The 27,146-nt window shown below is 56.8% G+C and overlaps 12 protein-coding genes across 12 annotated transcripts; 5 read left to right on the top strand and 7 right to left on the bottom strand.

Moving 5' to 3' along the window:
* Positions 1 to 1,668: 1,668 nt before the first annotated feature.
* N656DRAFT_708810 (carbohydrate esterase family 5 protein) lies at positions 1,669 to 2,519 on the top strand (the record flags this gene model as incomplete). Its single annotated transcript, XM_064811543.1, has 3 exons — positions 1,669 to 2,025; positions 2,117 to 2,269; positions 2,337 to 2,519. The coding sequence occupies 3 exons, from the start codon at positions 1,669 to 1,671 to the stop codon at positions 2,517 to 2,519; spliced, it is 693 nt and encodes a 230-aa protein (XP_064670293.1).
* Positions 2,520 to 3,555: 1,036 nt separating this feature from the next.
* N656DRAFT_797919 (uncharacterized protein) lies at positions 3,556 to 4,310 on the bottom strand (the record flags this gene model as incomplete). Its single annotated transcript, XM_064817696.1, has 2 exons — positions 3,556 to 3,883; positions 4,015 to 4,310. 2 exons carry the CDS (start codon positions 4,308 to 4,310, stop codon positions 3,556 to 3,558), a joined length of 624 nt encoding a protein of 207 aa, XP_064670292.1.
* Positions 4,311 to 6,102: 1,792 nt separating this feature from the next.
* N656DRAFT_708863 (ADP-ribosylglycohydrolase) lies at positions 6,103 to 7,257 on the bottom strand (the record flags this gene model as incomplete). Its single annotated transcript, XM_064811546.1, has 1 exon — positions 6,103 to 7,257. The coding sequence occupies one exon, from the start codon at positions 7,255 to 7,257 to the stop codon at positions 6,103 to 6,105; it is 1,155 nt and encodes a 384-aa protein (XP_064670291.1).
* Positions 7,258 to 7,472: 215 nt separating this feature from the next.
* Positions 7,473 to 9,966, bottom strand: N656DRAFT_789374 (uncharacterized protein; the record flags this gene model as incomplete). The annotated part of the gene is made up of 2 exons (XM_064816782.1): positions 7,473 to 8,195; positions 8,248 to 9,966. 2 exons carry the CDS (start codon positions 9,964 to 9,966, stop codon positions 7,473 to 7,475), a joined length of 2,442 nt encoding a protein of 813 aa, XP_064670290.1.
* A 1,165-nt stretch (positions 9,967 to 11,131) lies between these two features.
* Positions 11,132 to 13,787, bottom strand: N656DRAFT_778935 (uncharacterized protein). The gene is made up of 2 exons (XM_064815103.1): positions 12,601 to 13,787; positions 11,132 to 12,553 (listed from the first exon to the last, which is right to left on the bottom strand). The coding sequence occupies exons 1-2, from the start codon at positions 13,642 to 13,644 to the stop codon at positions 11,147 to 11,149; spliced, it is 2,451 nt and encodes an 816-aa protein (XP_064670289.1). The 5' UTR covers positions 13,645 to 13,787; the 3' UTR covers positions 11,132 to 11,146.
* A 776-nt stretch (positions 13,788 to 14,563) lies between these two features.
* N656DRAFT_709243 (phosphatidate cytidylyltransferase) lies at positions 14,564 to 16,104 on the top strand (the record flags this gene model as incomplete). The annotated part of the gene is made up of 3 exons (XM_064811577.1): positions 14,564 to 14,719; positions 14,777 to 15,155; positions 15,206 to 16,104. 3 exons carry the CDS (start codon positions 14,564 to 14,566, stop codon positions 16,102 to 16,104), a joined length of 1,434 nt encoding a protein of 477 aa, XP_064670288.1.
* A 421-nt stretch (positions 16,105 to 16,525) lies between these two features.
* Positions 16,526 to 18,349, bottom strand: N656DRAFT_778933 (3-ketoacyl-CoA thiolase). The gene is made up of 4 exons (XM_064815102.1): positions 18,087 to 18,349; positions 17,853 to 18,033; positions 17,216 to 17,792; positions 16,526 to 17,154 (listed from the first exon to the last, which is right to left on the bottom strand). Exons 1-4 carry the CDS (start codon positions 18,149 to 18,151, stop codon positions 16,730 to 16,732), a joined length of 1,248 nt encoding a protein of 415 aa, XP_064670287.1. The 5' UTR covers positions 18,152 to 18,349; the 3' UTR covers positions 16,526 to 16,729.
* Positions 18,350 to 19,395: 1,046 nt separating this feature from the next.
* On the top strand, positions 19,396 to 20,547 carry N656DRAFT_789370 (glycoside hydrolase family 128 protein; the record flags this gene model as incomplete). Its single annotated transcript, XM_064816781.1, has 3 exons — positions 19,396 to 20,024; positions 20,081 to 20,340; positions 20,507 to 20,547. 3 exons carry the CDS (start codon positions 19,396 to 19,398, stop codon positions 20,545 to 20,547), a joined length of 930 nt encoding a protein of 309 aa, XP_064670286.1.
* A 653-nt stretch (positions 20,548 to 21,200) lies between these two features.
* N656DRAFT_708802 (glycoside hydrolase family 43 protein) lies at positions 21,201 to 22,826 on the top strand (the record flags this gene model as incomplete). The annotated part of the gene is made up of 1 exon (XM_064811542.1): positions 21,201 to 22,826. One exon carries the CDS (start codon positions 21,201 to 21,203, stop codon positions 22,824 to 22,826), a length of 1,626 nt encoding a protein of 541 aa, XP_064670285.1.
* Positions 22,827 to 22,941: 115 nt separating this feature from the next.
* Positions 22,942 to 23,657, top strand: N656DRAFT_72420 (uncharacterized protein). The gene has a single exon (XM_064812531.1). The coding sequence runs from the start codon at positions 23,057 to 23,059 to the stop codon at positions 23,462 to 23,464; it is 408 nt and encodes a 135-aa protein (XP_064670284.1). The 5' UTR covers positions 22,942 to 23,056; the 3' UTR covers positions 23,465 to 23,657.
* N656DRAFT_72454 (uncharacterized protein) lies at positions 23,658 to 24,579 on the bottom strand. The gene has a single exon (XM_064812541.1). It carries the CDS (start codon positions 24,343 to 24,345, stop codon positions 23,851 to 23,853), a length of 495 nt encoding a protein of 164 aa, XP_064670283.1. The 5' UTR covers positions 24,346 to 24,579; the 3' UTR covers positions 23,658 to 23,850.
* N656DRAFT_72491 (uncharacterized protein) lies at positions 24,579 to 26,202 on the bottom strand. Its single transcript, XM_064812548.1, has 3 exons — positions 25,723 to 26,202; positions 25,546 to 25,671; positions 24,579 to 25,482 (listed from the first exon to the last, which is right to left on the bottom strand). Exons 1-3 carry the CDS (start codon positions 26,094 to 26,096, stop codon positions 24,813 to 24,815), a joined length of 1,170 nt encoding a protein of 389 aa, XP_064670282.1. The 5' UTR covers positions 26,097 to 26,202; the 3' UTR covers positions 24,579 to 24,812.
* Positions 26,203 to 27,146: the final 944 nt, after the last annotated feature.

Below are 27,146 nucleotides of genomic sequence, written 5' to 3'. Positions count from 1 at the left end.
TCTTCATGCCCTTTGAATGCAGGGCAGTGATTATAGAACTCCTGTACTGGCCCGGGCATACAGCTCGAGAAGGATTACCAATGTTAGGGGAACGATTAGACCTAGCAGGGAGAGGGCCGGGGGGTCTTACCATCTATGTCCATGTCATCACGAGCAACATTACAATTCACCTTGACATGTGAGTCGCGCAGGGGCGAGATGCACAGTAATGACACATATATGGCCTATAATGTTGACATGATGTCAGTGACTCGGTCATTACTGTTCCGTTTGCCCGTAATCCGCAGACTGAACTTATCTGTCAGGGTGAATAGTAATGTTGCTACTAGGGGTGACAGACAGTGTCCCCCCATCCCTCCTATTAGGTATGTGTCAATATGTCCGAATTAATCCTCGAACATTCTGGCACATGCAAGGGAATACATGAAGGCAACACATAATCCAGGCCAGGCAGTCCGCCAAAATCATAGGAGAGAATCGGCCCCTTACTGTACCTTAAGGACCTTGCCCTGATCCAAGACCTTAAACGGTCTCCTATGAGCAACTCTGCTAAGAAGTATTCTACTTCAAGGGGAAATCAAGAAGAGCTGAAGGCAAATCAGCCTGCTACAGACCGCTAGCTCATTTTTACCCTGACCACAGGCGTAATAGCAGCCCTGAGTACATGTACCTACATGCACCCCCCATCAAATATTCGTCTCATCTGACCAACATTTATGAATGATGATGTTGAATACCTAGTTGAGGAACTTGTCTTGACACTACCAACAAGATATCTGTTGACAGATGTCACCCCGAGCACCTCTCACAACGGCAACATCCTCAACCAAGGTGACTCCGGTGAGTGGATGGATTCCAGCGTAGCTAAGACCAGATTGCGTGTGCTTTAGCATGAATGCGGTTTCTATGCTTCCCCACGGGGTAAACATTTAGGCAAAAGAACTCCCGGTCCCACAGCATCTACGTCCACTCCAGCCAAGGAACCTGATCGGCGCCCGTGACGCCCACTCGGGATTCACCCGGGTTTATTGTCCGGGAACAGACCCTGCCCAGGCTCAACTTAGGTGAAACAAGCTTCTCATTCGCGCCTCCCAAGCATGATCTTCAGCGTTGCGATCCTGGGAACCTATAGGTAGGGCCACGCGGGGGATCCATGCAACGACCGATGCATTTCTATGTTCCCGGATACCCCCTAGCAACTTCCTAACCACAAAATATCCCGAGATTGAATGTACACGAGGTGTTCCGCTTCTCACTCGCGATGTCAACAAGTCGAGGCATGGACCCGATGCAGGACCTGGCCACCGGAGAACCGGAAGTTCGAATTTCGAACCCCTCCTATAGCCACCTCAAGACACGCGTACCCGGTGTCGTGGAGTGGTAGGTTATATGTGACGAAAGTGGGCCTTAGCGACGAGACCTAGCAACGGAAAACAGCACCGGTCCACCTCATCGTGGCAACGGTGGCATTCGGCATCCTTACACCGAGATAGCTTCCGCATTCCCTTCTCGGATCCCGTCCGTCCGGGCCCAGGCTAAGGCGACATCTCATATAAGTAGCACATCTCTCTCACACTGTTCTACCACGATGGACAAGTCGACACCCCCAAAACCTTACTAGTAGTCAAGTCCTCAACGCAGCCTGACCACCTAGCCGTCATCGACACCATGAAGGTCTCCGCAGTAGCCCTCCCCGTCCTGGCCAGCCTCGCCAGTGCCAACCCTGTCCAAGTTGGCCTCGAAGAGCGGCAGTCCTGCCCCCAGGTGCACATTTTCGGGGCGCGTGAGACGACAGCGCCAGCCGGGTACGGCACATCGCAGGGGCTGGTCAACATGGTGAAGCAGGCGTACCCGGGCGCCACCAGTGAGGCCATCAACTACCCGGCGTGCGGCGGGCAGGCGCAGTGCGGCGGCGTCAGCTACGACAACTCGGCCAGCCAGGGTACCCAAGCTGTTGTCCGGGCCGTGACGGATTTTAATAGGCGATGTCCGAATACCAAGATTGTGCTTATTGGGTACTCGCAGGTGTGTAAATAGTTCCCCCCTTACTCATGACCCCTGACTGTGGAATGAAAGACTTGGTAGTACCTGTACTAAACACCCCTGACCTTCCCAGGGCGGCCAAATTATGGACAACGCCCTCTGCGGCGGCGCAGGTGCGACGCTCTCCGGGGCGGCCCTCAACGCGGTCAAAGCCGCCATCTTCATGGGCGATCCGCACAACGTCAACGGGTTGCCATACAACGTTGGCACATGCCGAGCCGGCGGTGTAAGTTTACGACCTATCATACAACCTAATACCCATGAAGCAATAGGAGACTTACACCTTGTTACAGTTTGCTGCCCGTCCCAGCGGGTTCCGCTGCTCGCCCGCCAACCCAGCCATCATCCAGTCGTACTGCGACTCGACCGACCCCTACTGCTGCAACGGCAACGACGCCAACTCGCACCAGCAGTATGTGAACAAGTATGGACAGCAGGCCCTGGCGTTTATCAGGAGCAAGCTGGATGCTGCTTGAGTTTGGGTAGTCGCTTGCTAAGGACAAGCAAGGTTGGACTAGGTAGTTAGGGGTGTTGTACATAGTGTACTATAGTCACCGTTGACTTGTACCTACAAAAAGGAGGCTTACTTATGCAATCGCAACATGGAATCTTGTCCGGTAATTCATCTGCAATCCAGCTGCCCATCAGCGCATCAGTAGCCGCTAGAATAAAAGGAGTGGGAGGATAAGGGGCGCGGGGGGGGGAGGGGGGGAGTATCTCGAGGATGTTGCTGAACCTGAGAGGGGGAAGACGATGGCCAGTTGCTTGGAGTAGGCTGGGTGAGCCAGACCTATAACCCAGAGGAGGAGGACTGGCTATGAAGGGATTCGTTGAGGATGGTGGATATGGGGAGCGAGGTTTGATCGGGCTGCTCAAGTCTCCAGTGACGACACTGGCCGGCCATCCATGATGGATCACTGCAGTCAACAACAACAACAGGAGGTAAGCCTGAATGCAAGTCGATTCTGGCTACAAGTATAGTAGTAGTAGTCCTATCTGAGCGAACCCCTTCCGTCACGCTACCCTAGGGAGTTGATAACCGGCGAAAAGAACGTGAATCTGCCGTCCCTGGAAGCACTCCTACCCCTATCCACCAGACCACACATAACCATGCCTGATCCAACATGACCGAAGCATCCCGCCAACAAGAGCTGCATGTGCCGTGCGCCGCGTCCAAAGTCACAACCCATTGACATCGACTTGGAAGTTCTCTCGGTCCCCTTTCCCCCCCGAGACGTTCGCGGTCCTATCACACGGCTGCTCCGTCTTGTTCTGCCTTTAACGGCATGATCTCCAGTTGGTGCGGAAAATGAGGTGCAGGCTTCCGTCGAAGGCGTCCACCTGTAAGCAATCCGCCGCGTTCGCCCTCTATTAGCCCATCTATACTTTTGCTGGCGGGGTATAAACTTTTTTTTGTCTCTCTCGCTCGTCCTTTTTCCTTTTTTCTTTTACCCTCTCCTTTTCCTCTTTTCCCCCCCTTAAAACAGTAAAAAGCAGAATCACCTCATGAACTCATGCAGGGTCGCAGCGGCGCCACGCAAGCAGCACCTTGTAGGGGGATCTCACAGTCATGGTCCCAGGCTTGGGAGTGGAAATGGGCGTGATGCGGATTTCCGAGTTGACGTTGAGGATGGCGGTCGTGCCGCCGCAGCGCGAGAAGGACTCGACGCCCACGCCCGCAATCATGTTGTAGTTGTCCTCGTACGGCGCGATCAGGTTCTTCTGGAAGACAACCTCCTGGCTGCTGTCACCTGCGAAGGTGTAGCCTGCACGGCACGTGCCCGTCTGGCCCTCGGACAGGCTGGCATAGCCCGTGAAGCGCGTCTCAATGACGGAGAACCTGGTCGCGGAGAGGGGGGTTTAGCCATCCGGCAGCAAGACGAGCAGGGAACTAAAGAGAGCACGCTCAAAGAAAACTTCGTAACCGTAACACTGTCTTTTGACCGAGACATAGTCATGTCAAAAACTCACTGATATCCCGACGGGAACGCCAGGTTGATGCTGATGCGGCAGTTCTTGCGGCTGTCCGAGGCCGACGTGCCCGGGCCGGCCGTGACAATGTACTTGTCAAAGGCCACGTCGAAGATGGTGCCCGTGGCGTCAATGTTGACATAGGCGTGGCCCGCGGGGCAGCCCGAGCCGATGGCCGACACGTTGACAATCTTGACCTCCCCCGGCGCGGGCGCCGGAGCAATGAGGCTCTCGCCCTTGGGCGTGATGACGGCGGCCGTGGCGGCGCCGGCGAGGAAAAGAGCTGACAGACGCATTTTTGGGAAGTTTCTTTTCACAAGTGTGCTAAAGATGCTGGTCAAGATGGAAGCTGGTGAGGGAGCTGTGGTGGTGTGGGCGTCTGGGACTGGGACGTCGGGGCCGTCGACGTCTTATAGGCAGAACCTTGAGCCGAGGACTGTGATCGCAGTCTCTTCCCCTTCCCCAGGATCACGCAAGGCTGCCCCTGGGTCGGAAACGAAAATAGACACACGGAACTCGTCTCCGCAGCTCTAGTATCACGACCATACCAGTTCCAGCCATGAGCCCGTTGCTTAGACTGATAAGAGACGGCCAGACAGCCATCACGAGAGGCGGCATCTTTCGATCCGGACCATCGCGTCGCAGCCAATGCTGCCATCCCCGCTCCACCAACCTCGTGATGTGATGTGCTCTATAGTGCCTGGCCTCAATATTGATGTCTCCTGGCTCGCGTCGATGGTTAGAATAAGGTTAGTCGGGAACGGAAAGCCCATGCATATGCTGGATCGCGAATTCTAGATACCCATTTCTTTTCTCTCGGCAGTACGCAGAGTGGTGAGGAGTGCGGTGCTGTGGACTCTGGCGTAACTATTTTTATCCGTCCTGATATATTGCCGATATATTAATCGGGCCTCGTCAAGTCTCAGCGACCCGGTAGCTGGAGTCGTCCGAGGGCCGAGGCAGCTTGGTACCGTATGTGGGAGCCGTGGGAGCCGGTATCCTGGGTTTGAATTTATTGATGCTCCCCGAGCGCAACCCAGGGGCCGGGGTCAATGCCGCTCCGCTGTCCCTGGCAGGACGGCGCACACATGCACACATGCAGGTGAAGCCCATTTCAGGGAACCTGAATACGACTCTCTCCATGGTTCACCGGTCCTGTGGTGTCAGATCCACTATATCCTTCACGTCGCGCCTTTCCTCGTATGAATCAACGGACGACCCCGTCCGTGGAAGCAAGAGGTGATCCGTGGGCTGCACTGAGAGTATCAAGTCAACAGTAACAGTAACATCGAGACCGTGACGGAAGCGGCTCCAGATTGCTCAGTGGCCTGTCGTTGGAGGGATCAACCAGGAACGTGAATCGCCAAGAACCCTTGGCTCGATGCTTGGGCTGAAGGGTCCTCGAGATGGAAGTGGCCGATTGGCCGACGCCTCCTCGGTACCGAGAGGGGTACATATATTGGGCATCCGAGGGACTGAGATGCTCCGTCACCAGCCGGGTGGCCTCGGAGAATTCTACACTTCCTGTCTGGACCATTATCAGGCGCTGATAGTGACGCAGGACCCATAGCTGCTCCTGCGGTCAGCAATACAAGAGTGTTGGTGGCATAACCTGAGTCGCTTCCGAGCTGAGGTTGGCCCGCTCGAGCTGATATGAATGGACCATGGGCTGGAGAGGCATTGTGTGGCTTGCAGGGTCGCGGGCTGGAACTTCAATATAATGTCAATATATGGATAAAAGCTTCGTCGGCTTGGCGTTTGACTCTTGATGCTCGGGTCCCGAGAAGAAGGATTCTGGGGTTGCCGTCTGATCTAAAATTGTCTTCACCCTAGGAATTAGTGAGCAGTTCTGTATTGCTGAAGTTTTCTTGGAGGTATTGGTCATCATGTCTAAGCAATACGTGACGAGATATGGCATGATGGGGTTGAAGCAGCTCGTAACCGATAGACACGGAGCTTAGCCTGACTCTCCCAGCAGCTTCTGGGCGTTTGGTCCCGAGCGAAACATTGTCTGCCGAGTGCAGGCTACTGCACAGCCGTGATGACCTGCCCAAAGAGCGCCAGCAGCATGCCACTTTGGAGTCGGAATCAGCCACCCTTGGGACCGCCCTCATCCGCCGTAGGCATCTCCGCAGGCATCCCCGTACCCGACCCGTCAAGCATGAACTCCACAACCTCCTCAAACTCTTCCGCAAACTGCAGCTTCTCCCTCCACCTCAGCGGTATCCCCTCTACTCCATCCCTCGCGCCCAGCAATCCCCCCGCAATGGCCGCGTTGGTGTCCGTATCCCTCCCGACGCGCACCACATCAACCAGCACCTCCTCAAGCGGCCGCGGGTCCAGCAGCGCGGCCAACGCAATGGTAAGCGATTCCAGCACGTAGCCCGATGCCTTGTTAGGCAGCGCCTTGGCGCCGTTGGTGGCAGCCTTGGGCCCGCGCGCGGCCAGATCGGCCACTTGGACCAGCTCTTTGCCCGCGTCGAACGCAGCCTCCACTTTTCGCGCGGCGGCGGTGATCTTGTCCATCCCAACACCGCCCGCTGTTGCCGTAGCCTCGCAGGATGCTGCCGCCCGCTGCACGGCGTCGCGCCCCGCCTGCCAAGCCTCTCCCTGGGTCTTCCCCTCGATCAACGCCCGCACCACGGCATTATACGCCGCGCAGGCAAGGGTGCAATGTACATCGTCGTGCGTGATAGCCGATATGGCGATGGACTCCGTATCCGCAAGACCGGGATCCGGCTGAAAAAGCGCCGTGGGGATGCAGCGCATGAGGGAGCCGTTCCCCGCACGGCCCTGGCCCGCCCCGCTCGTGCGGAGATCGCCCGTCTGCTTGAACCTGCGGATCCCCACCCCCGTCGCGCCGCCGACGTCGCGCGGGATCTGGCCCGGCACACGACCGGGCCAGTTGCGCCCGTCGTACCAATCCACCATGTACTGCGCGGCAAGCTGGACTATGTCGACAGATGGTGATGAGGATGATGACGATTGGGATCGCCTTGCCTGCTCGGCGTCACGATACGCGAGGAGCACGGCGCGAGTCAGGTCGGTGTCGTCGGTTGCGTGCCCGGCAGGCCAGCCAAAGTGACCGCCGCCAACAATATCGCGGACGCCATGCGGATGTGTGATTTGGATGCTCTCCCACGTCTCAAACTCGACCGTGGCACCTAGTGCATCGCCGGCGTGGACGCCAAGCAACGCGCCGAGGATGCGATCACGCCGCGTCAATCTTGATGTGTCGGCCATTGTTGCGTGGTGAACTGAGGTGACACCAACGCGGAGTCGCGTCAGCCGTGATGGAATGTCATCTTGTAGACCAAGGGTTAGGGTTCATATGTTCCCATGCTCAGCCACGATCCAAGAGCAGTTGGTTCACGTCTCGAGGCACATGTACCGCACAGTACGCTTTGCGCAGCGTATGCTCAACGTCATACAATCCTATTCAGGCATCCGCCGTCGTGCTAGGACTGTATACTACTATGACCGCCAGTCCCGCCCTCCTCCTCGTCCTCCGTGAGCTTCAGCGCCTCGTGCACGTCATCAACAAAATGGTGCTCTCCGCCCGCAAGCTCGACGATGCCGCTGCGGCGGAGCATCCGCCCAACCTGCGAATCACGGCCTGGCCCGCGGCTAAAGAAGATACGCACGCCTCGCTGCCGGTAGTCCTCGACGATTTCCCCGAGCACCTGCGTCCCGCTGCCGTCGAGCGAGGTCACGCCGTGTATGTCAAAGATGATGTTGCGGTTAGAGTCTTCTCTCCTCAGCCGCGGCAACGCTGGATGCGCCTGGCTCGTGCCGTAGAGTTCCAGCCGGCGCAATCGGGTCTTGAGCTCGCCCGTGTTGGCAAACGTCAGCGGCTCGGGGATCTTGACAATCAGGCATCCCTCGATGAACTCGAGGCGGTCTGGGTTGGCCTCTGCGTTCTCGAACCGGTTGGTGCCGGGAATGCGCCCGAGGATTTGGATGCGCGGCCGCGTGGCATGGCGGATGACCTGCAATAGGGACAGACCCACGCCGATAGCCATGCCGAGCTCGAGCGAGAAAAAGATGGTCGCGAGCAGAATAGCCATCATGAGACCTAGCTCTTGCCAAGCGCCAATCTTAAGGAAGAAGGAAATGTCGTGCGGGCATTCTTCGATCAACGACCACGCCACGACGCTGATGAGAGACGACAGAACGGGTTTCTGTAGGTTGCGCGTTAGAGCCACGTCCAGAAAACAGGCAAGGACTACTGACCGGAAGGTAATAGAAGTAAGGCAGCAGGAAGAGGACGCAGACCAGTGTCAGCGCGCTGAGTATGAGAGAGCTCACGGGCGTGCGGCCGCCCGTCGACCTGTTGACCTTGCTTCTGCCGTAGCCGCCGAAAGCGGGCAAGGCCGAGAAGCAAGCGCCGATGAGGTTGGCCGTTCCGAGGGCCACCAGCTCTCGGTTGGGGCTCAGCTGTATGCCGGCGAACCCCTGACCGCCGAGGCTCTTGGCGGCAACCGAGGACTCGAAGAAGCCGAGCAGGGCAATCAGGAACGACGTGCCCATGGCTTCGCGGATGTACTTCATGTTGGACGGTTGCAGCGGCCAGCGGAATTTGAACAAGCGGCCGCTTGCCGCCCCGACCTTGCCGAGCACCGCGACGCCGGCCTTGTCCCACTCGAACCAGTACGCCAGAAAGGCCGATATGACAACGACGATGAAGCGGTCCGGCACGTAGGCGACGCCAGGATACCGCGGCTGCATGCGGCGCTTGAGCTCTCGACAGACCATAATAACGGCAAAGCTCGTGCCGGCGACGGTCAAAGTCAGCGTATGCACCTGGTCTAAGTTCTTGAAGATGAAAGCCAGCTTGTCCACGCTGCTACTGTGGTTGACATGGGCATGGTCGGCCAGTCTGTTCAACCCAAGCTCCGGGATGAGCTGGTCAACGGCGATCACGACGCCAATAGCGCTGATGAAGCCGCGGAGAAACGGGCGGGAAAGCACGCTATCCAGGAAGCCCAGCCGCGCGACCCCGGCAATGAAGACCATGGCGCCTGAGAGTCCGGCGACAATTCCACACAGCCTTGCGTGCAGCTCGGCGTCGGCGTCGCCGCCGCCTCGATCGACCGTTGTCTTAATTACGGTGCCGACGAGGAGCGAACCAGCCGCTTCCGGGCCGACGATCATGGCAGGACAGCTGCCAAGCAGCGCGTACACGAGCGGGTTCAAAACGAACGAGTACAGGCCGTTTATGGGCGGTACGTGGGCCAGATTATCGGCCAGCGATAGGGCCATGGGAACGTATATGCCGGCCACGGTGAGCGCGGCTACAAAGTCACCCTTGAAGTAGGACCAGCTGTACTCGCGCGCCCAGACCATGACGGGGAGGTAGTACGAAAGGTACCTGGCAGCAAAGTTAGCACTGACGACGCCAACAGCACCATAGGGGTAAGTAAAGTAAAGGGGAGCCCACATTAGAGGTGAGTCCTCAACACCATGCCGCTCCGCCAGTGCACTCGAAGTGCTCATCTTCTTGCTCCTCATCTTGGACGCCCATTGCTTCGGCCAGCTCTTGCGCTTCTTGTGGGAACCCGCCGACAGCACACCGTCGATGGTGTGCAGCCCGGGCGACTCGGGCTCGGACTCGGAAAGACTGAGCGAGTCGGCCAGGATGTCTTCACTCGCAGGGCTCAGGGGCCGCGGGGAGAATGTGCCGTGGTTGCAGGGTCCTTCGTGCGCAGATTCCCTGAAATCCAACGGTGTACCTAGCAAGGATGTAGTCTCTGTCGGCCTCCGTTGTGAACTTGGTCCGGCTCCAGGGTGGTGTGCCGAGGCTGACGGCGGCGGGCTGCGGGGCGAGTCGGACCCCTCCTCGTCGTCGGCAGAACCGCCGCTGGACGAAGCCGTGTACGTCTGCCGCAGACTGCTCGGGTGTGCTGGCGCATGGTCAAGACCTGGGCGTAGAGGGTTCGGTCGAGAGGACATGGTCACCTAGTTGATCACCTCTGGCGTTGTCGCTTCGAAACGAGCATCGATCCTGCTGTGCGTCACCGAGGGGCACCGTATCGTTAGTTTACGGAACGAGCCTTCAGACACGGTCGATCGAGATTTATGATATCATGAAGGGCACAGAACGAGCGCCTTTGCTTCTCGAATTCCAGCCATCGGGTGGAGAAACTGTTTGGTTAGCGGTGTGAGTAACAGAAACGGCGCGTCTGCTAGAACTCTCCACTACGGTCAAATTTTGTCTGAAAGTCAGGGTCCGTGGGGCGGACTCGATGAGGCAAGCCGGTGGTTCCTGCTGTTCCTGACTTCCAATTGCTCGAGCCCCGATCCTCGGCTGGTTGTAACTGTGGGGTCGGGCCGGTCTAGAATAACGCTCGCGCACCACGTGATGCAACCAGAAAATCTGGCCAATAATGGGCGAGATGATTACATAGAATCAGGCACCGCTGAGCACCCTCGAGGCACCGTTGCGGATGAGCGAGATCAGTCGCCGACAGCAAGGTAATTCAAGGATGTTGTCTTGGCTGAACGATCAATGGCCATTGTTATGCAACACTTTTGGCATCAGACTATCACATACGACCATACCTACTGGAAAGCTCGGGATCCCGTCCGCTCTCCCCTAGATAAACCAGTAAGGGCCAGATTAGTAGTTGGGTCGGTGACGACCAGCGAATCCCTGGTGTTGTATGTTTTTGCATCTTTTTTCCTCCTTTCGCATCCCAATGCCGAGCGAGTATTCTCCATGATCATGCTCCGGCCGTCACGGTTCAAGCCTGCTCATTCTTGTGGTTCTAGGCTGGGGTGTAAGGGCCGTGTCTGCAACACGTTGCCTACGGCCAAGTAGCATGGCCCTTCAGCTCGACCGCTTGGTCTGTACCTGGACATGATGTTCGGTACCTAGTCAAGTACCGTGTTGGATTGATATCAAGCAGGGTGTGCTACCTTGCTCCGGGTCACTGACCATACCTGCTCCAGTAACTTAGGTTACAAGCGTCATATGTCCCAATGGCAGATACACGGCGAAGCAGCGAACATGTACTGTCTGTACTGTCTTGGACTACGTAAAGACCCCGACAGTGATCCACAATGCCAGCCAACTTGGAACCTCGCGCCTAACTGCCCCCTCCCAATGCTAGGGCCCGCAGATTCCAGTCGATCAATCCCCAAACACCTCGCCGACTTCCTCGCCCTCATCCGGTGTGACAGCCGGCTCGAGCAACTCATGCGCCAGTTCCAGTGTCTCTGCATCAAGCCCGGCCTCTAGCACCAAATCTTCCTCGGCAAAGTTCAGCCTCGCCAACGTGAGGAGATAGCGCTGCGAGCCGCCGTGCCAGGCAGCCAGCTTGGCCGACATGTTGGCCGTGCTGGCGGTGCGTGGGTCCGTGGCAAGAAAGTGGATGAGTCGTACAGCCTGAGAGATGAAACGGCACACGAGAGACACAGGATCTGGCTCAACCGGCTCTTGGTTCACTTCAATGCCGCTTACCGCCGCCTTGTACTCGGCATTTGACTGCTCTTGTTCGTTCTGCCCATCCACCTGCATGGCTTCTGCTGCATTTATATCGTCTCCGTTTTCGGTCTGCAATTTAAAGTCCCACTGAGGGGCCACCCCCAAGGGTAGGGCAATGTCCATGCCGTATAACTGGTCAACAGCCCAGCACAGAACCGTGACCAGCCGAGGAATAGCCATGTCACTGTCGGCGAGGTGAAAAGCGCCAAAGGGGCTCGTTGCGAACATTGTCAGCGTCTTCAGCGCCGCAGACCGGACGACCAGGTCTTTCACAGAGCCCGGGGGTGCCCATCGCGGAGGCTCGCAGAGAAACGACGACACACAATCGATTACAGTTGCCGCGACCAGTTGAGGACTCTTGGACTCGGGGCGCCCACTTCCAGCGTTCGTTGCCGATGGTATGGGCCCGATGCTCTGGGGCGTCACCGACGTGCACAGCAGTGAAAGCATGCCGAACCAGTCTTCCTCGGGGTGCTTCGGCGACAGCATCACCAGGACAAAATCAAGCTCCATGGTCTTCCAGAATTCGGCCTGTGGGGAGCTTGGTGTTTCGAACGTCTCTGTTTCAGGGGGCGGCAGACAACCCAGGGCAGCCAGGTAGAGCAGCGAGAGGCACTGGGTAACATCGATATCAAGGTTCAGCTGCCGCACAACACTGTCTTGGTGATCATGCGGGTTCCCTTCCGGGCGGCTTAACCGCGGGAGCGCAACGAGCCGGCATGTTGTCGCACAGACTGGAATTAACAATGAGATGATGTGCGGAGCAACCGCAACCGTGTTGATCTCTAGCGTGTACAGAACCAGAGCGGCGAGGTAGTAGATCGGCGCGTGATATCTTTCGGAGAGGCAGCGTTGCCACATTTCGAGCACCAATTCGGCAAAGTCGGCAAGCACACGCATCGGCTGTGCAGAATCGCCCATATGCGGGAGGCGATGGAAGATGATGGAAGCAAACGTCTGAGACGGGTCCGAAGGGAATGCGAACCGAGAGAACAGGTCAAACGTCGGCGGTTGGCCGCGGAGCGTGCTGTGGTTCAGTACCAGCTTCAGGAACTGAGGACGGTTAGCGGAATTGGGGAATCCGAGCAACGCCGACTTACGTCAAACGGCAAGGGGCTGGGTATAATAGCCCTGGATAGGGTAGTCGGCGCAATGGGCGGGTTCTCCGTCGCGTCTCCAGAATGTGTTTCCAGAGCAAAGGTAGGACTGTCCACAATCGGACGTTTCCTCTTTCCCTTTGTCGGCGTGCGCTCCAAAGGCGCAGGCGCAGAATCCTTCCTTCTCAGCGTCTGTCCCTTGCTGGGACTAGACAAGATCTCGACGCCGTCGAACCCGTCCGCCTGACCCCAAGTCCGGCTTTTCTTTGGAGTGGCCGGTGCATCCCTGCGCCTGGACTTTACCCTGCCCAGCTCCTCCCTAAGGTCTTGACGGGTAAATTGCAGCTCGGTCGCGACGGCATTTTCGGCAGCCCGAGCCTCCTCGGCGATGCGTTCTTGCTTTGCAATCTCCTCGGCGTTCTGCTTCTTCAAACGTGCAATCTCGGCCTCATGAGTCGCTTGGGCTCGGTCGAATTTGGAGCGTAGGATGGCGGCTTCTCCTTTGGCTGCAGTGAGGTCCGACTCCAGCGTAGACAGGCGTGCTTTGAGTTCGGCGATGATGTCATTTTGTTGTCCTAAGCCGGTAGCACGGGGAGCCTGTGATGGCTGGCCGGGGTATGGCCGGGGCACGGGCAGAGGCGGGCGGGCGAACTGCGATGGCTGGACCGGCTGTGGCCTGGCGGGTGTGAGAGCGGAATATCGCTGGGATTGAGTCGGAGGCGGAATTGGTCGCCGGGGTGGGTATTGCGGCCCTGGCTGATACGACGGCCTCGACGCCAAGTGCTGGTTCCATCGCTGGGTGCCGGGGGCGTGGCGGGGTTGCTGGATCGGCAGCGAAGTGTCCACGGCAGGCCGTAGTGGTTGTGCTTGCTCGTCAATCACAACAGTGTCGTCGAGATCGTCATCCTCAAAGTCGTACGCGTGGGCATCGACTGCCTGCGCCTGAGTCGGCTTCTGGAACTGTGTGGACTGGATAGCATTGTTTTCGAGTTCCTGCAACACCGTGTCGTTTAGGTCGTTAAAATCATCATCCGGAAACTCATCCATGGCCGGATCTTGCGTCCAATGCTAGGCTTGACCATGACATCGGAAGACTGGGGGTTGTGGTTCGCGAGACAAATTAGCAGGTGTGACTGGAGATAGGCTTCTGTTGCTCCGTCGCGCCTTGCATTTTCGGAGACGCGCCGAAGCGCGGAGCACTCAAGGGTCGCAATTGAAGGTTGACTTTGTGGGGTTTGCTGTAGGATTATGTAACCAAGTTCAGCCAGGGTCTCGGTGAGTCGGTGACCTGACGCCCCGAGATGTGGGGCGGTTTAGTTGCATGTGATTTGACGGTATGTATGTACAAAGTACCTGGTGTTAACTACACCAACTCCTGAATCTTGAAGGATGTTGCTTGCCTCGATTTATTACAATCCTTGTGAGTTATGACAGCTTCTCTCAGCGCTGAGCCATAACGTTACTGCAAAAGAAAGCAGGATTACCGAGTCCTCGTTCGGGTTCCACAACTGTTGAGCGGCCTGTACCCGGTGTACCCAACCAACTTGGTCCCTGATCTCATCCAAACTCAGCGACCCACTTTTGGCGCCCTGACCAGGTTATTGACGTAGTAACTTGGCGATCAACCTTCGAAATTTGAGACTGCCCGCTCTGTGCTTGAAACCCGTCAGCACCGCCTCTTTCCCCAGCGAGTCCCAACGAGCGAGCATTGTTCGCCATCACCTCGACCTCAACGCACCAGAAAGTGGTTACAACACTTCAAGACTTTCAGAACTGTTGGCGACCTGCCGCATCTGTCCCGCATCCTGCAGGTCTCGGCTTCCCGAACCAGCCGGATCTAAACCACAGACCTCGATCGCTTGCGCAATTCTCGCGGCTCTCGTCCATTGACAGCCGCGCCATAACTAGTGCCATTGGCAGCGACCAAGCGAGAAAACTCCCGACAAAACAAGGCGTCAAGGTTGTCATGACGGGACGGTCGCGCCGCGGGGTCAAATTCCCCCACACCAAGCAGCACTCCAACGGTCAATCCGACGGTCGTCGCCTGAGCTTCAGCGATGTCAGCGAAGATGGCTCGCCGTCAAAGACAAGGCCCAGCGGGGCCCTTGAAAACATCCAAGAGGTGCGTCGCGCTGGGCAGAGGCTCCCGCCGTCTCGTAACTGACATACGTCTGCCCAGAAACCCCCAACGGCCGAAGAGCAACAGTCCGAGTACGAAAAGAAAAAGGCCAACTTCATTACGCGCACGTTCTGGACTTTTGTCATGATTGGCGGCTTCTTCGCGGCCCTGTTCATGGGCCATGTGTATATCTTGGTGATCATAACGGCCGTGCAGATAGTGTCCTTCAAGGAAGTCATCGCCATCGCCAACGTGCCGAGCCGCGCTCGCGATTTACGGTCGACCAAGAGCCTGAACTGGTACTGGCTTGCGACGACCATGTACTTCCTGTACGGCGAGAGCGTGGTGTACTACCTCAAACACATCGTGCTGGTCGACCGGGTGCTCCTGCCCCTGGCCATCCATCACCGCTTCATCAGCTTCATTCTCTATGTCTTTGGTAGGTCGCGAGGTGTTTGTGCGAAAAAATCACGGCGCTAACAGCAACAGGTTTCGTCTTCTTCGTGGGCTCGCTCAAGGCTGGTCATCTCAAATTCCAGTTCTCGCAGTTTGCCTGGACGCACATGGCGCTGTTCCTCATCGTGGTCCAAGCGCACTTCATCATGAACAACGTGCTTGAGGGCATGATTTGGTTCTTCCTGCCCGCCGCCCTCGTCATTACCAATGACATCTTTGCTTATATCTGCGGCATCACATTTGGGCGTACGCAGCTCATCAAACTCTCGCCCAAGAAGACGGTCGAGGGCTTTGTTGGCGCATGGGTCATGACAGTTCTGTTCGGCATTCTGCTCACCAACATTCTGCTGCGGTCTCAGTACTTCATCTGCCCGGCCACGGATCTCGGCGCCAACATCTTCACGGGACTGGAGTGCGAGCCGAACCCCGTCTTCATCCCGCGCACCTACTCCACCCCGGAGCTGTTCTTCCTGCCGTCCGGCTACAGGTGGAGCGTCACGATGGCGCCCATGCAGATCCACACATTCTTCTGGGCGAGCTTTGCCTCGCTCATTGCGCCGTTTGGCGGCTTCTTTGCGTCCGGCCTGAAGCGGACGTTCAAGATCAAGGACTTTGGAGACTCTATCCCCGGCCACGGCGGCATGACGGATCGCATGGACTGCCAGTTCATCATGGGACTATTCGCCTTCATCTACTACCACACGTTTATCGCCATCAAGAGGACTTCGGCGAGCGATGTCATGGAGATGGCCATCATGGGCCTGACGGCGGACGAGCAGCTCGAGGTGATGAAGGGCTTGTTGAAGTATCTGTCGAACCAGGGTGTTGTTGGGCACGAGGTATGTGAAGTCTGGCTGATCGCACTCACAATCTGGCTAACTCGTTGCAGGCACCGGCCGCGTTTGATAAACTTCTGTCAGAGAGCAGAATAGCCTAGTTGGATAGTGGGATGCTGGCAAGCGGGGTGGCATTTCGTGGCGTTTGGTTCAAGGAGGGATTTGGAGGATTGTGTAAATGTATCTTGCATGTTGGGACAGAGCCGCCACGGGGCTGCTACTCGAGTGTCTAACGGAACGCATGCGAATTGTATCATGTTGAAGGTTATCTGTCGGCCATTTGCTCACGTGCTCCATCCACAAGGTTGGGAGGCGTGGCTTGGTTCCAAGTGCATCTGCATCCCCTTCATCCAGGCATGCTAAGGACCACTGACGCTATCTTTCATGGTCTGCAGAGCACTCATTGATATGATATCATCAACGAGACAGGCTGCTTGTTGGCTCCGAGTCTCGTACGGACAGCTGAAAGAGCCATGAGAGGTACCAAAGTTTCTTAAGTTTGCGCAACGTTCTACCTTGGGTATCTCGAGAGAACAAAGCCTAGCCAGAATGTTGATCATAGGTATTAGTCGTCCGTCACGAAACCAATCCGGTACTGCGCGCAAAATCCGCTGAGACTGTTTTCCGAGACGCTATCAAACTATGCAATACGTAAATTTACACGTCATGGTGGTATCCCAATACTAACCCGTTCCCCCCTTTTTGATTATGGTCAGGGAGCTCATTGCTCATTAACAAACAACCCCGCCATACCCATCCCCGTGCCGACGCACATACTCGTCAGCAAGATCTTCTTACCATTCCTCCTGCACTCGCTCAGACCCGTCACGATCTGCCGCGCGCCCGTGGCTCCGAGCGGGTGGCCTAGCGCGATGGCGCCGCCGCGCGGGTTCATCTTTGCCCAGTCCAGCCCCAGTTTGTCGCGGCAGTAGACGGCCATGCTCGCGAACGCCTCGTTGATCTCGACCACGTCCACGTCGGCCAGCGTCAGCCCGTGCTGCGCGAGGAGTTTGGGGATGGCGATCGTCGGCCCGATCCCCATGATGCGGGGTGCTAGTCCCGCGACGGTGGAGCCCACGTACTTGGCGAGGATCGGTTGCCCGAGCTTGATGGCTGTGGATCGCTTCATTAGGAGCACGGCGGCGGCTGGTTTTATGCTAGTTAGTGAATGCGATTTAGTCTTGGGAGGGATGAGGGCGTGACTAACCTCCGTCGGTGACCTGGCTGGCATTGCCACCCGTGGTGGTTGGGCCCCACTGGGGGAATGCGACGCGGATCTTGGACAGGGTCTCGGCGGTGGTCCCGGGGCGGATGCCGTCGTCCTTGGTGAGGATCACCTCCTTCCACTCGCCGTTGGCGTCCTTGACCCTCGTCTTGATGGGCACGATCTCGTCGTCAAACAGACCGGTCTTTTGGGCGCGCTCGGCGCGCTGGAAGCTCTCGGCCGCGTACTTGTCCATCTCCTCGCGCGTGATGTTGAAGTCGCGGCTGACGTTCTCGCTCGTCCACCCCATGGGCTGCATGCAATCGACCGACTCCTGCGAGTGGCTTGTAACCTGCTCGTCAAACGGCTTCTCGAGCGCGTCGCCGCCTACTGTCATCTGCTCGGCGCCGATGGCAATGCCGACCTCAATGGACCCGGTGCTGATGGCGTGCGCGATGTCGGCCACGGCTTTGAGGCCAGAGGAGCAGAAGCGATTGAGGCTTGATGCGCTTGTCGTGTTGGGATACCCCGCGGCCAAAAGCGCGGCGCGCAGCTTGTAGGCTGCCTTGCCATCCGAGACCTATTGGCGTGCGTCAGTCGATGCAGTCCTCCAGGATGCCGAGGAGGATGGGCTACGTACGTTGCCGAGACAGATGTCCTCAACGAGCGCGGGGTCGAGTTTGCTGCGCTCCCTCACTTCCTTCAGTAAGGCGTAGATCATGTACTCGAGAGTCGTGTCCTTGAACCCGCCCTTCCTTGCCTTTGTGAGCGGCGTCCGGATGGCGAGTGTGATGACGATGTCGTCGGCATTTTTAGAGGTTCTATGCACACGAGTTAGAGAGGATATTGATAATTGCCAGAGTATGGAGCGTACATTTGCGACAGCGCACTGCCGGGAGACAGGTGCTTGAGGATGGAACCGAGCCGTTCTACTGCCATTGTTGCGGTGCGGGTGTGTGTGGTGGGAAGATTGAATACGGCAGTGGCAAGGCTGAAAGGATTCAATGGCTCAAATATAAAAGGCGACGTAGGAAGATGGGCGATGGCAAAGGTTGTATCTGAAAGTATACTTTGTCCATGTGGGGTTTACCGAGGCATCTCTCGGTTTTGTCTGTTAGTGATCGTCGGCTGTCATCGTGATGGGGTAAAGTGATCCGAGCCGATTCGTTCCGGCTCTGCGGGGAAACCCGTCCTGGCCAGCCGAGACACTAATCGGCAGTTGCAGCCCACGACTCCGGCAACGCTTAAAACCGCTGCATGCCGTCCAACACTACGGATGTAGATGGCCTCGAGGGCGTATATGCATTGTATTGCCCTCGTAGGTTTCCCACATATTACCTGAATTCGCAGGCTTACTTCCACAGTTCAGCGTCCGCCGTTTTTGCAGACACAACATGGAAGGACCTACCTATCTGTTCATTTTGGCCAAAAACTCGGCGATTTTTTAATCCCGTCCGGTGACGCAAGGACGGTAGAATTGTTAGCGTTCCAATCACTGCAGCCGCCATCGGATTGCGCGCGGCGCCTGATTTATTCCCAGGAACGGCCCGTCCGGGTGGCGGCATGAGTCCAAACGCCTGGGACTGCGAAGGACGCTCGGGGACGGTAGCTTACCGCTACACACAACGTTATAACGCTATGGATGGCGTTTTATGTCAATCCTGAACACTCGGCGACTGGGAAATGGACGAGCCGGCTTGACTCTTCTCGACATAAGCACACATGCAGAATGCGGAATCGAAGTCGGATCGCCCTGCATGCGGCGTCATCTTCTCAGCCCCAAGCCAGCGCCAATGGCATCCTTGGCACTGCTTCTGGCCCTGGATCTATCGACCGCTAGACCCAACCAGGCAAGATCCTTAGCCTCTGCCAAGGCTAGGTAGGCGTTCAGGGGGCCACTTCGAACCGGGATTCCCGCATCTCTGAGCTCGTGTCTGCGTCCCAAGAAAAAACGGCTCTCCTCAGCTGGGAAAGCCTTTCAAATGCCATGGCTCTCTCTTCAATTTCCAGTTCTCGCTCCCTTAGACCTCCTGTCTGGATCCTCATGCCGACAAGTCGCTCGTTTTTATCACGTCGGCAGCAACCAGAAGACATTTCGCCCGAATAGACGCGGCATTTCCTCGTATCTTTCCGAGAAAAAGCTCGCGATTGACCCGTGAACGTGCGGTTTCACCTCGGCTACAATGGTACAGATCAGGTCTTATGCCGTCCTCGCGGCACTCCAATTCCTGACAGCCAGGACGGCGGCCGGCCCTCTCGCCTCACCTAAGCGCGGCCTAGCCTTCACGCCGAACGCGACCACGCCCCAAGACAACTCGATATGGATCCAGGAGCCTACGGACCTAACATGGTACTACAACTACAAGCCCACGCCAGAGTCTATCTACGAGGACTCCAAGCTGGAGTTTGTACCCATGCTGTGGGGCGCACCCTCGAATTTGGACGACACCTCGTTCCTGTCAACCGTGAAGACACTGATCGAGGACCGCGACATCAACATCACCCATGTGCTCTCGTTTAACGAGCCGGACGGCCCGTTTGCCTATGGCGGGAGCAACATGCAGCCGGCTGCCGCGGCGCAGGTCTGGGTCAAGAACCTGATTCCCCTGCAGGAGATGGGCGTGCGTGTAGGCCTGCCGGCTTGCACAGGAGCACCCTCGGGACTTGTCTGGCTGCAGAATTTCCTGTCGGAGTGTTCTAAACTGGTCAGCACCGGCGACGAGACGAGGAACTGCACGTATGACTTTGTGACCATACATTGGTACGGCAACTTTGAGGGGCTGGCCAGCCATATGGGGTCATATTCCGCTGCGTGAGTTCGATCTTTCCCTTGCTCTTGCTCGCCCGCGCTGACGAAGGCTGTTCAAGGTTTCCGAATAAGACCATGTGGATCACCGAGTACAACTTGAACAACCAGGATCTGGCGACGACGCAGGCCTTTTACAACATGTCGGCCGAGTACTTTGACCGGCTGGAGTTTGTCGAGCGCTACTCGCTCTTTGGCGCCTTCCGCAGCGACGTGTCAAACGTCGGCCCCAACGCGGCGATGCTGAGCGCCGACGGCAACCTTACCGACATTGGAGCCTGGTATCTGGGGCGCCAGGGAACCGGCATCAGCCCCTTGCAGGGTGCTTCTTCCAAATCCTATGGCTTCCGTGAAGGGCCGCGGCTAGGATTGGCACTGCTTGGGGTTTCGCTGGCCCTTGCGGTGCTGTGCTAATGTCTAATCCGGGGTCGTCTGCAGACCCATCTTGTCTGATATATCGATATCATTCACATCTTACTTTGGGCTAGTTGTGTGGTCCGGATGGCTTAATAATTGGGTTGGATACTAGAGAAGGGCATGGCGTTGGCGTTTCGGTCGCCCCCAAACTCTTGGTTATGGACGCTGTACTTCAGGATGGACCTCTTATTCGTGGCGGCAGGCAGAGCAAGCGTATGCCAAGATGGGCCGCTGGCTCGGGAGGTTGGATGGCCGGGGAAGCCTCAGCTGCTGATCCGGCACGATCACGTCGTCTTGGTTGAGAGGGTCATAAGACACCTTGCATACCCTCCCAGCGAGCCAAGCATAAATCTAATGGTGTAATGACAATAGCGGAGCCTGCTGATCGACTCAACGCTTGGGAAAGAAGATGTCTCCGATACCGGACGCGTTGAGAATAGCCCGCGTCCACTCCTGTACGCCGCTAGCTACAGCATCTATTCCATCTCACCTATGGGTCGGATACTGCACTTGAGCATCACCCGGAAAGTGAACCGCCCCGCGGCGAAGCTCCGGCCCAGATCCCCGGGCCGGACCCCGCGACCGGACCCCGCTTTGGCGTTCTTGCATCCCGGCTAAATGTGGAGTGGAGCTGTCGGGGGCTTGTGACTTCAAGCTGTAAGACAGGCCCTCAGCCTATTTCAATGAATGAATGTCACGGTCTCTACCTGAAGCTCTCTAACGTATCAAGTGTTGTTCACTTTCCTTGAGACGCAGTTAATTACCATGCCGCAGGTCCGCAACCCCATCCTCCCGGGTTTCAACCCGGACCCGTCCATCCTCCGAGTCGGGGACGACTATTACATCGCCACATCAACCTTTGAATGGTACCCTGGCGTGCAGATCCATCACTCGCGGGACCTCGCCAACTGGGAGCTGGCGGTGCGGCCGCTGACCCGCAAGAGCCAGCTGGACATGCGCGGCGACCCCGACAGCTGCGGCATCTGGGCTCCGTGTCTTACCCACGACGGGGAAAAGTTTTGGCTCGTCTACACCGACGTCAAGCGCAAGGACGGCTCCTTCAAGGACGCGCACAACTACATTGTCACGGCGCCCGCCATCGAGGGCCCCTGGTCGGATCCCATCTACGTCAACTCGTCCGGCTTCGACCCGTCCCTGTTCCACGACGACGACGGCAAGAAATGGTTCGTCAACATGCTCTGGGACCACCGCCGGCGTCCGCAGCTGTTTGAGGGCATCGTGCTGCAGGAGTTCGACCCCAACGCCGGCAAGCTCGTCGGGCCCCGCAAAAACATCTTTCCGGGCACCGAACTGGGCCTCGTCGAGGGCCCGCACTTGTACAAGCGCAACGGCTGGTACTACCTCCTCACAGCCGAGGGCGGCACGGGGTACGAGCACGCGTGCACACTCGCCCGGTCGCGCGACGTCTGGGGCCCGTACGAGACGCACCCGCAGAAGTACATTGTAACGTCCAAGGACCACCCGCACGTAGCCCTGCAGCGCGCCGGCCACGGCGATATCGTCGACACGCCCGACGGCAGGACCTATCTGGTGCACCTGACCGGCCGCCCGACGACGCAGCTCCGGCGCTGCGTGCTGGGCCGCGAAACAGCGATTCAAGAAGCCTACTGGGGCGACGACGACTGGCTGTACGTGAAAAACGGGCCCGTGCCGAGTTTGTTCGTCGACTTACCCGCGGCGCGCAACGAGGATGCCTACTGGGCCGAGCAGCGGTACACATTTGAGAACGGGCTGCACAAGGACTTCCAGTGGCTGCGCACCCCGGAAACGGAGCGCATATTTAACACCGAGGGCGGGAAGCTGACGCTCATTGGGCGCGAGGCGATCGGGTCGTGGTTCGAGCAGGCCCTGGTTGCGCGGCGGCAGACGCATTTCTCGTGCGATGCCGAGACGGTCATTGATTTTTCGCCTGAGGACGAGCGCCAGTTTGCGGGTCTGACGGCGTACTATAGTCGGTATAATTTCTTTTATTTGACGGTTACGGCGCACTCGGACGGGCAGCGCGAGCTGCTCATCATGGCGTCTGAGGCGTCCTGGCCTCTCGGGGGGCTTCGCTTCCCGTTCGGAGCTGGCAATGACGCGCCAGTGCAGATCCCGAACGAGGGTAAAGTCCGGTTGGCTTTGACGATCCGGGGCAGGGAGCTGCAGTTTTACTATGCGCTGGAGGGAGAGGAGTTGAAGAAGGTGGGGCCGGTCCTCGATGCGAGCATCGTCTCGGACGAATGCGGCGGCCACCAGGTCCATGGCAGCTTCACGGGCGCCTTTGTCGGCGTTGCCGCGTCGGACCTGAACGGGCTGGCCGCCAAGGCGACGTTTGATTATTTCCTGTACCGCCCGGTGAAGCATCACACTGACCGGTACGAGATTTGACGGCTGGTTGCTGGAGTATCCAACAAGGGGGCAAAAAGAATGTGTACTTTAGCAAAACGTATGGATGACGGTTCAAGTTCATGGTGAGTCTAGGCCGCCATTTGCCTTAGTGTTCGCACCTCATAGTGTTCGCAACCCAAAGCACGTCCATGTAGATATACAAGTGCCTACTACCTAAGGAGACCGAGACACCGTCGGCATACACTGTCCATATACGCCCCTCTGTTGCAATGCATTGGGTTATAGGTCAATTCCCCCTTCCTCCTTTCAACCCCCCACGGGTTACGGTGAAGTGGCCAGGTAGTATAGGAAGGCAGCTTGGACAGGGAAAGGCACGAGTTCGATTCATATCTAGATCGGCAACATCCAGACCCAAACCACCGCAACCATCACCAGCCCCCACACCCGCATCAGCACCACCAGCACCCACCTACCCGACCATGGACGACAGAGTGGTTGACTTGCCGAGCTTCGGTGGCAGTTTATCGCTGCCTTCATCGTCGCCGTTGTCCCAAAAACGCTCGTACCATAGGTACAGGCATGCGTCGGCTGAGGGCGGACTCTCCAGGAGACTGTCGTGTATGGTCACGACAACATACTCATGCCGCATCTTGGATCTAGCCTTGTCGTCCTTATAATGCGTAACTTGTGCGATCCGGAACTGTTGGGACCGGCTTTGGGACATGTCTGGGTTTGTTTCGAACTTCAAAACAAGCCACTGGTCGGCCTCCAGGCCGGGCTGCATAAGCCAGTCGGTCCACTGCTCGGGAAGCTCATGGATTGCATTGTGGGGATTCCGCCAAAGAGAGCTCGCAGAGACAATTGCGGTCTCTTGTAAAGAGGGTAAGACCTTCCGCGGTATTCAGTCATTGTCTCCGCAATCGAGCGTCATATTAAGGAGCCCGTGGTGCGTCGACTGACCTTTGGTAGCCGTCCGGATCGTCATCGTAGTTGATCCCGTTGACCTTCCAGATGGGCCGTCCGCTGAAAAGTCCGCGAGAACATTCGCGTAGGCCGCCTACGGTCAGCACCTGCAGGGAGAGGCTGTGGGGTGAACATCCTGGACTCTGCAACCCTCTCTTGTCTTCGCGATCGAGCGGGTATTGTATCGAAGGTGGACGAAGAGTATTGCAACCGACATACAATGTCCGGTGACGTTGCTCCGATAAAGTAGGCCGGTAATATAAGGCATTTGTCTAGATGCACTCTGATGAGTTGGAGGTGAAAATTGACACTGAAGATTCGGTGCATTGATCGTGGATTGTAGGAGGGACGAGGAGTCGAGCCGGTGTGCGCAGTGGTTCCGATAAATACAACGTTGCCCTAGGTTCCTCCTTCCCGCTCGACAGAGGCAAAGAGCTGCCTGCGAGGCCGCTTTGGTGCGTAAGGGCGGGGTGTGCACCCTCCCGTTGTTAATGTGGGAGCATGTTGGGCAAGAACGATGGACGAGATTCGACCAAGTACCTGACCTAAGGGGGTCTGATGCCCAATTGACGCCGTCAATTTGACGGGTCAACATCTAGTTCAGTGTATGTACACCGGCATGTAAGCGTCCTCTCCAATTTTCTATGAGAATATAATAATCACCTGATTGATACTAAATGGCGTTGCCCAAGTCAAATTAGTCGAGTAGAACCCTGGCATCGAGCACGAGAAGACATTCCGGCTTGGGGCAGAGGACCCTCTCTAAGCCTTCTCTTGCCTCCCTTATATAATGCGTACTCCGCTAAAGTTCAGAAAGCTGGGTGCCGGCAGCCTAGGGCAACCGTGACCCTGTCGGTAGACACTGGTCATATACAGCCCTCTGTTGCGATTGCATTGGGTGAATAGGTCAAGTCGGAGTCGCCTCTCTTACCCTGAACCCCATACGGGTTATAATGAAGAGGCGAGGTGGTTAACAAAAGGCAGAGGCCAAGAAGAGGAAAGGGCTGGGTTAGATCCGTCGTGTTGCTAATCATGCTCGCCCTACTTGCGCTTCAAGTGTTTCTAAGCGACGCTGGAGATCCACAAGCTGCTGTTCGGCAGCAAGTCGCCTAGCCTGCTCCTGAAGTCGCTCAGCCCTCTCCTCAGCAAGCTGCTGTTCTGCAGCAGCCAGTCTCTCGCTAGCCCGCTCAGCCCTCTGGTCAGCAAGCTGCCTCTCCCTTTCCTCTCGTTCGCGCTACATCGTTGCATTGTTAGCATACTAAAGAACTCAAGTGCAAGCCTCTCATCATCACCCACCTTCTCGATGGCTGCCATGACTTGGTCCCGACGCTCCGTGCTCCGCTGGCGGAGATCGTCGAGGCTGGGTATCTCCTGCAGCTCCTTCTCCACCACCTCTCTCAGCTCGGCATCGGAGACTTCGCGTATCTTCTTATCCCCGCCATTCTCCTCAAAGCTCCGGACCAATTTGACCAAACCACTCATGTCCCCGTCCTTCTGCTTGTCACGTATCTGGCGATATCCCGTAATCGGGCCAAGCTTGCCGGCCTTCTTGGCGTGCAGCAGGTCCTCGCTTTTTCCTCTGTAGAGATCCTCGAGAACCTCGTACGTGGACCCGGCGAACCAGTAACACATTGTCGTGTGCAGACGGTATTTGGTGGAGAGTGTTGAATGGGCTTCGAGGACGGCTGCGAGGTCGAGGAGTGTTGGGGGTGTCGCCTCGAACCTCATCCGCCTGTTGTGTCGTTAGAGTAAGTGTTTCATGACTGACGGTAGCCGAAGATATATTCACACAAACCTCAGACGGAATGTTTTCTCAGCTTTCACAGACCTCTCCAGGTCTTCGATGGCACGCTGAGACAGGGGTTCGAGTTTGTCAATCCTTGTCGCCGGCGTATTGGTAAGAATCATGGATGACACTGCGCTGGACTTGTTGAGCTTCGACGGCAGGTTATCGTGACTCGCCCTTTCGTACTGGTCATCGTCCTCTTTCCGATAACGCTCGTAACGAAGGTAAAGGCGTTTATCGTCAGACTGATCGTCCTGAAGGCCGTCACGGATAGTAACGACGATAAACTCATGCATGAACTTGGACGCCGCCTTGGTGCCCTTGTAGTGTGTTACCTCAGATATATAGAATTGCTGAGCTCGACTAGGCGACATCTCCACGTTCCGTTCAAACCTGTATCCCAGCCACTTGTCTGCCGTCAGGCTAGTTTGTATGAGCCACTCGGGCCATCCCTCTGGAAGATCCATTGACCGTGCAGTCGGGATGCCGCCGAAGAGTGCGCGGAACGATAGTTGCAGTCTCTTGAAAAAGGAGTAGGGGGTGCGGCTGTATTCAGTCATTTTGTGGGCGGGAGAGGGGCTATTAAGTATTGAAGGTGGTCAGAGAGAATTGCACCCGGCATACAACGTCCAGTGAGATGGCTCCGATAGGTCTGCACTGTGAGATATCTGTCTGGACTTTGGATGCACTGCGAAGGATAGACGGAGGGAAAGATCTAAGCTGCCTGAGATGCTGCGTTGGGTGCCTGAGGGTTGCCCGGTTGTGCTTGGTTTTTATGTTTGGGCATGTTTGGGCAAAAATGATGCACAACGTTGACCAACCAAGGTGGTCAAGGCGGTGAGCTTGGAGGATTGAGAGTCTGGTGTCCTGCCGTGAAACACCGAGCCCGATGTGCAGTGACACGCGGCAGATTGTGATGAAGTCCGTCTTGGAGGTTGACTTGAGCCTCGACCAATGTTGCACATTTTACCGAGGCAAATTGCAATGAAAGCGAATGCAGTGATCCATTGTTTCGACTTGGCGTGTAGTGTCACAGTACAGTGTGTACTGTATGTACTGTACATATTATACATACACTACATCCAAAGTACGCCTGAGCACTGCATAAGATGCCGGCATCCTTCGGCTCAAGCTTCATTGGCATTCAGGGGCCACTCTCAAGGAAGTTGGGCGCGAAACTCAGGGACAGGCAAAAGAATCAGGGACAAACATCCTAGTAACTCATATCTCAAGGAATACTACACTTCTAAGAGAATGAATATATCAGCCACGCGGTATTCCTCTCTTGACGGCGCACTGGGACCTATTAAGGGTTAGAATTTGGCGGACGGGTTCATACCCCACCTAGTCAATCGCGTCCTTCGCGTCAACCGCATCACACTGTAGTTATCCATACAACCGACCACCTTAACCCCCATCCAACCACACAAAATACCACATCTATATGTACCCAGCTTGTCAGACTTGGGGGTATCAATCAACTCCTGTGTGGCAGTTCCATTCAAAACGGACGGCGCCTCTATCTATACAATACCGTCTTCATATTGTAAAGTTCTTTCCTATTTCCTCAGTCTCTAACGGTTTGATGGGCATACTACACGCAGGCCCGC

Source organism: Canariomyces notabilis (assembly GCF_033297395.1).
Source record: "Canariomyces notabilis strain CBS 508.74 unplaced genomic scaffold N656scaffold_10, whole genome shotgun sequence".
NCBI classification, from domain to species: domain Eukaryota; kingdom Fungi; phylum Ascomycota; class Sordariomycetes; order Sordariales; family Chaetomiaceae; genus Canariomyces; species Canariomyces notabilis.
The sequence above is the reverse complement of the archived record's forward strand: the minus strand, read 5'-3'. Positions and strand labels throughout refer to the sequence as shown.

Excerpts from the sequence above, each read along its gene's own strand:
- N656DRAFT_72454 (XM_064812541.1), bottom strand. The coding sequence starts at position 24,345 with ATGTTGACCCGTCAAATTGACGGCGTCAATTGGGCATCAGACCCCCTT.
- N656DRAFT_778933 (XM_064815102.1), bottom strand. The coding sequence starts at position 18,151 with ATGGCAGTAGAACGGCTCGGTTCCATCCTCAAGCACCTGTCTCCCGGC. Across the intron at positions 18,034-18,086 it reads GGCAGTGCGCTGTCGCAAAT|AACCTCTAAAAATGCCGACG; the intron begins GTACGCTCCATA and ends TCGTGTGCATAG. Across the intron at positions 17,793-17,852 it reads AGGACATCTGTCTCGGCAAC|GTCTCGGATGGCAAGGCAGC; the intron begins GTACGTAGCCCA and ends GCACGCCAATAG.
- N656DRAFT_72420 (XM_064812531.1), top strand. The coding sequence starts at position 23,057 with ATGCATTGGGTTATAGGTCAATTCCCCCTTCCTCCTTTCAACCCCCCA.
- N656DRAFT_778935 (XM_064815103.1), bottom strand. The coding sequence starts at position 13,644 with ATGGATGAGTTTCCGGATGATGATTTTAACGACCTAAACGACACGGTG. Across the intron at positions 12,554-12,600 it reads CCAGCCCCTTGCCGTTTGAC|TTCCTGAAGCTGGTACTGAA; the intron begins GTAAGTCGGCGT and ends AACCGTCCTCAG.
- N656DRAFT_72491 (XM_064812548.1), bottom strand. The coding sequence starts at position 26,096 with ATGACTGAATACAGCCGCACCCCCTACTCCTTTTTCAAGAGACTGCAA. Across the intron at positions 25,672-25,722 it reads CGGAAAGAGGACGATGACCA|CGCAGTGTCATCCATGATTC; the intron begins GTACGAAAGGGC and ends CAACAAGTCCAG. Across the intron at positions 25,483-25,545 it reads GAGAAAACATTCCGTCTGAG|GCGGATGAGGTTCGAGGCGA; the intron begins GTTTGTGTGAAT and ends ACGACACAACAG.